Source organism: Geospiza fortis, unplaced genomic scaffold, assembly GCF_000277835.1.
Source record: "Geospiza fortis unplaced genomic scaffold, GeoFor_1.0 scaffold23, whole genome shotgun sequence".
In the NCBI taxonomy this organism is placed as follows: Eukaryota; Metazoa; Chordata; class Aves; order Passeriformes; family Thraupidae; genus Geospiza; species Geospiza fortis.
The window spans coordinates 15,589,408-15,592,342 of NW_005054303.1; the positions used below are offsets into that span (position 1 = coordinate 15,589,408).

The following is a 2,935-nucleotide window of genomic DNA, read 5'->3' on the forward strand; positions in this document are numbered from 1 at the left end:
GCATCCCGGGAATTCCACGTGGATCCTAGCAGAGGAATTGCAGAGTGATCAGAGAAGCGGGGTTGGTGTGGTGTGCAGCACTTTCCCTGGCAAAGCAGCCCTGGGAAGGGGATCCAGCTGCTGCAAAGGGCCCAGGGAGAAGTTTTGAGGCTCTTCCATGGGGAATGGGCCTGGGAGCTCAATGGCATCACATGGATGAACAGAAAGGATGGAATTCCAGGTGTTTACATCCCACAGAATTCCATTTTATCCTTAGTGCCCTTTAGTTTGTGTGCTTTTATTAGGGTCTGTAAATCAGTTTCCTTCTCCTATCGATCCACTCCCTGGAAGCTGTCATAGCTGTGAATTTCATGGTTCAAAAGCGAAATCGTGGAGCTGGGAATGTGCTTTGGAAACTCATGGAAATGGAGCTGGGATTTATGCAGGCGTAATAACAGGAATTTCGTGGTTTCCTTACACTTACGACGTGTAAATCTGAGTAATTCCCGTACTACAGGTTGTACCAACAAGGAAATTAAAGCAAGGTTCTGCCTGAACTTAACTCCTGCTCCAAATCCTGATCCCGCTGACAGGATTTGGAAAGGAAGCAGCAGCATCAGTGCCACTGTTTCCCCTGCTTAATTTTCCTGCTTTAATTAAGTCTTTTCATTTGCATAACGAGTGTGATAATGCATTTAGGAAGATATAGAATAAAAACAACAATGCCAAGTTCATTTTGGAAATGGAAACAAAAAAATTGGAATGCAGGCAGGGGGTGCTGAAGGTTTCATCCAGGGGATTGCCAGGGATTAATAAAAACCATGGAAATCTCTTGTGGTGCTGAGTATGTGCTGAGTAAACAAAGAGTAACTGTGTGGAGGAGATGCTCAGTGCTGGTTCCAGGGCTGGGGTGGGCTTGGTTGGTTGGATCATGGAGCTGAAAATGCCGAGGTAGGTTCAGTTCCCTTAAGAGCTGGACTCAATCCTTGTGGCTTTTCCAACTCGGAACATCCTGTAATCCTGTGATCCCTGTGGTTCTCATCCCGTTTCTCTGCTGGCCTTGCAGCCCCCCCAGCCAGGGCCAGCCCCAGGGGTGGAGTGGTCTGGGATGGGCTTGGTTGGTTGGATCATGGAATTGAGAATGCCAAGGTCATGTTTGATTTCCTTGAGGGCTGGACTTGATCTTTGGTGATCTTTGGTGATCTCTGGTAATTTGGTGATCCCTGTGGTTCTGATCCCGTTTTTCTGCTGGCCTTGCAGCCCCACCAGCTCATGGCCACATCCAGGGGTGGAGCGGTCTGGGATGGGCTTGGTTGGTTGGATCATGGAGTTGAGAATGCCAAGGTCACGTTTGATTCCCTCAAAAGTTGGACTTCATCCTTGTGGGATTTTTGCAGCTTGGAACACCCTGTAATTAAGAGCTGGAGTTTTTCCAACCCAGAACATCTGATAATCTCATGACCCATGTGATTCTCATCCCATTTCTCTGCTGGCCTTGCAGCCCCCCAACCTATGGCCAGGCCCAGTGATCTGGAATGGCTTGGTTCGTTGGATCTTGGAGCTGAGAATGCCAAGGTCGTGTTTGATTCCCTTAGGAGCTGGATTTGATCCTTGTGGGATTCTTCCAACTTGGAACATCCCATAATTTGGTGATTTGTGTGGTTCTCATCCCATTTCTCTGCTGGCCCTGCAGCCCCCCAGCTCATGGCCAGTCCCAAGAATGGGGTGGTCTGGGATGGGCTCGGTTGATTAAATCATGAACCTGAGAATGCCCAGGTCATGTTTGATTCCCTTAAGAGCTGGACTTGATCTTTGTGGGATTTTTGCAGCTTGGAACATCCCGTAATTTGGTGATCCATGTGGTTCTGATCCCATTTCTCTGCTGGCCTTGCAGCCCCCCCAGCTCATGGCCAGGTCCAGGGGTGGAGTGGTCTGGGATGGTCTTGGTTGGTTGGATCATGGAATTGAGAATGCCAAGGTCGCGTTTGATTCCCTTAAGAGCTGGACTTGATCCTTGTGGATTTTTTCCAACCCAAAACATCCAACAATCCCATGATCCATGTGATTCTCATCCCATTTCTCTGTTGGCCTTGCACCCCCCCCACCTCATGATCTGGGATGGGCTTAGTTGGTTTGATCTTGGAGTGGAGAATGCCAAGGTCGCGTTTGATTCCCTTAGGAGCTGGTCATGATTTTTGTGGGATTCTTTCAACTTGGAACGCCCTGTAATTTGGTGACCCATGTGATTCTCATCCCATTTCTCTGCTGGCCTTGCAGCCCCCCCAGCCCATGGCCAGGCCCAGGGGTCTGGGGTGGCTTGGTTAATTGGATTTGGGAGTTGAGAATGCCAAGGTCGCGTTTGATTCCCTTAAGAGTTGGACTTGATCCTTGTGGGATTCTTCCAACTTGGAACATCCCGTAATTTGGTGTTCCATGTGGTTCTGATCCTGTTTCTCTGCTGGCCTTGCAGCCCCCCCTGTGTTCATGACCAGGTCCAGAACTGGGGTTGTTTGGGGTGGGCTCGAATTGTGGACCTTGGATCTGAGAATGCCAAGGTTGCATTTGATTCCCTTAGGAGTTGGACTTGATCCTTGTGGGATTCTTCTGACTTGGAACATCCCATAATTTGCTGATCCGTGTCTTTCTGATCCTGTTTCTCTGCTGGCCTTGCAGCACCCCCCACGGTGCGGATCGTGCACTCGGGCCTGGCCTGCAACATCGAGGAGGAGCGCTACTCGGAGCGCGTCTACACCATCCGCGAGGGAGAGACCCTGGAGCTCACCTGCCTGGTCACCGGCCACCCCCGGCCACAGGTGAGTCCCTGCCCACCACACCTGTCCCCTCCACGAACTGGGTTCACCTTCAGAGTCTGCACAGTGGGCAAGATCCAAAGGGATCCAGGTGGAGGATCCATACCGGCTGTTGGGTGGATGTTGGGTGTTTCAGAGGAACATCA

At 50.5% G+C, this 2,935-nt stretch overlaps 1 protein-coding gene across 1 annotated transcript in view; it reads left to right on the plus strand.

Annotated features, from left to right (window-relative positions):
• Window positions 1-910: 910 nt before the first annotated feature.
• MDGA2 (MAM domain containing glycosylphosphatidylinositol anchor 2) overlaps window positions 911-2,935 on the plus strand; it is a 148,001-nt gene continuing 145,976 nt past the window's right edge. The window contains 3 exon segments of the mRNA XM_014311868.2: window positions 911-930; window positions 2,450-2,556; window positions 2,653-2,792. Of these exon segments, the coding sequence (XP_014167343.2) occupies window positions 911-930; window positions 2,450-2,556; window positions 2,653-2,792 (267 nt within the window).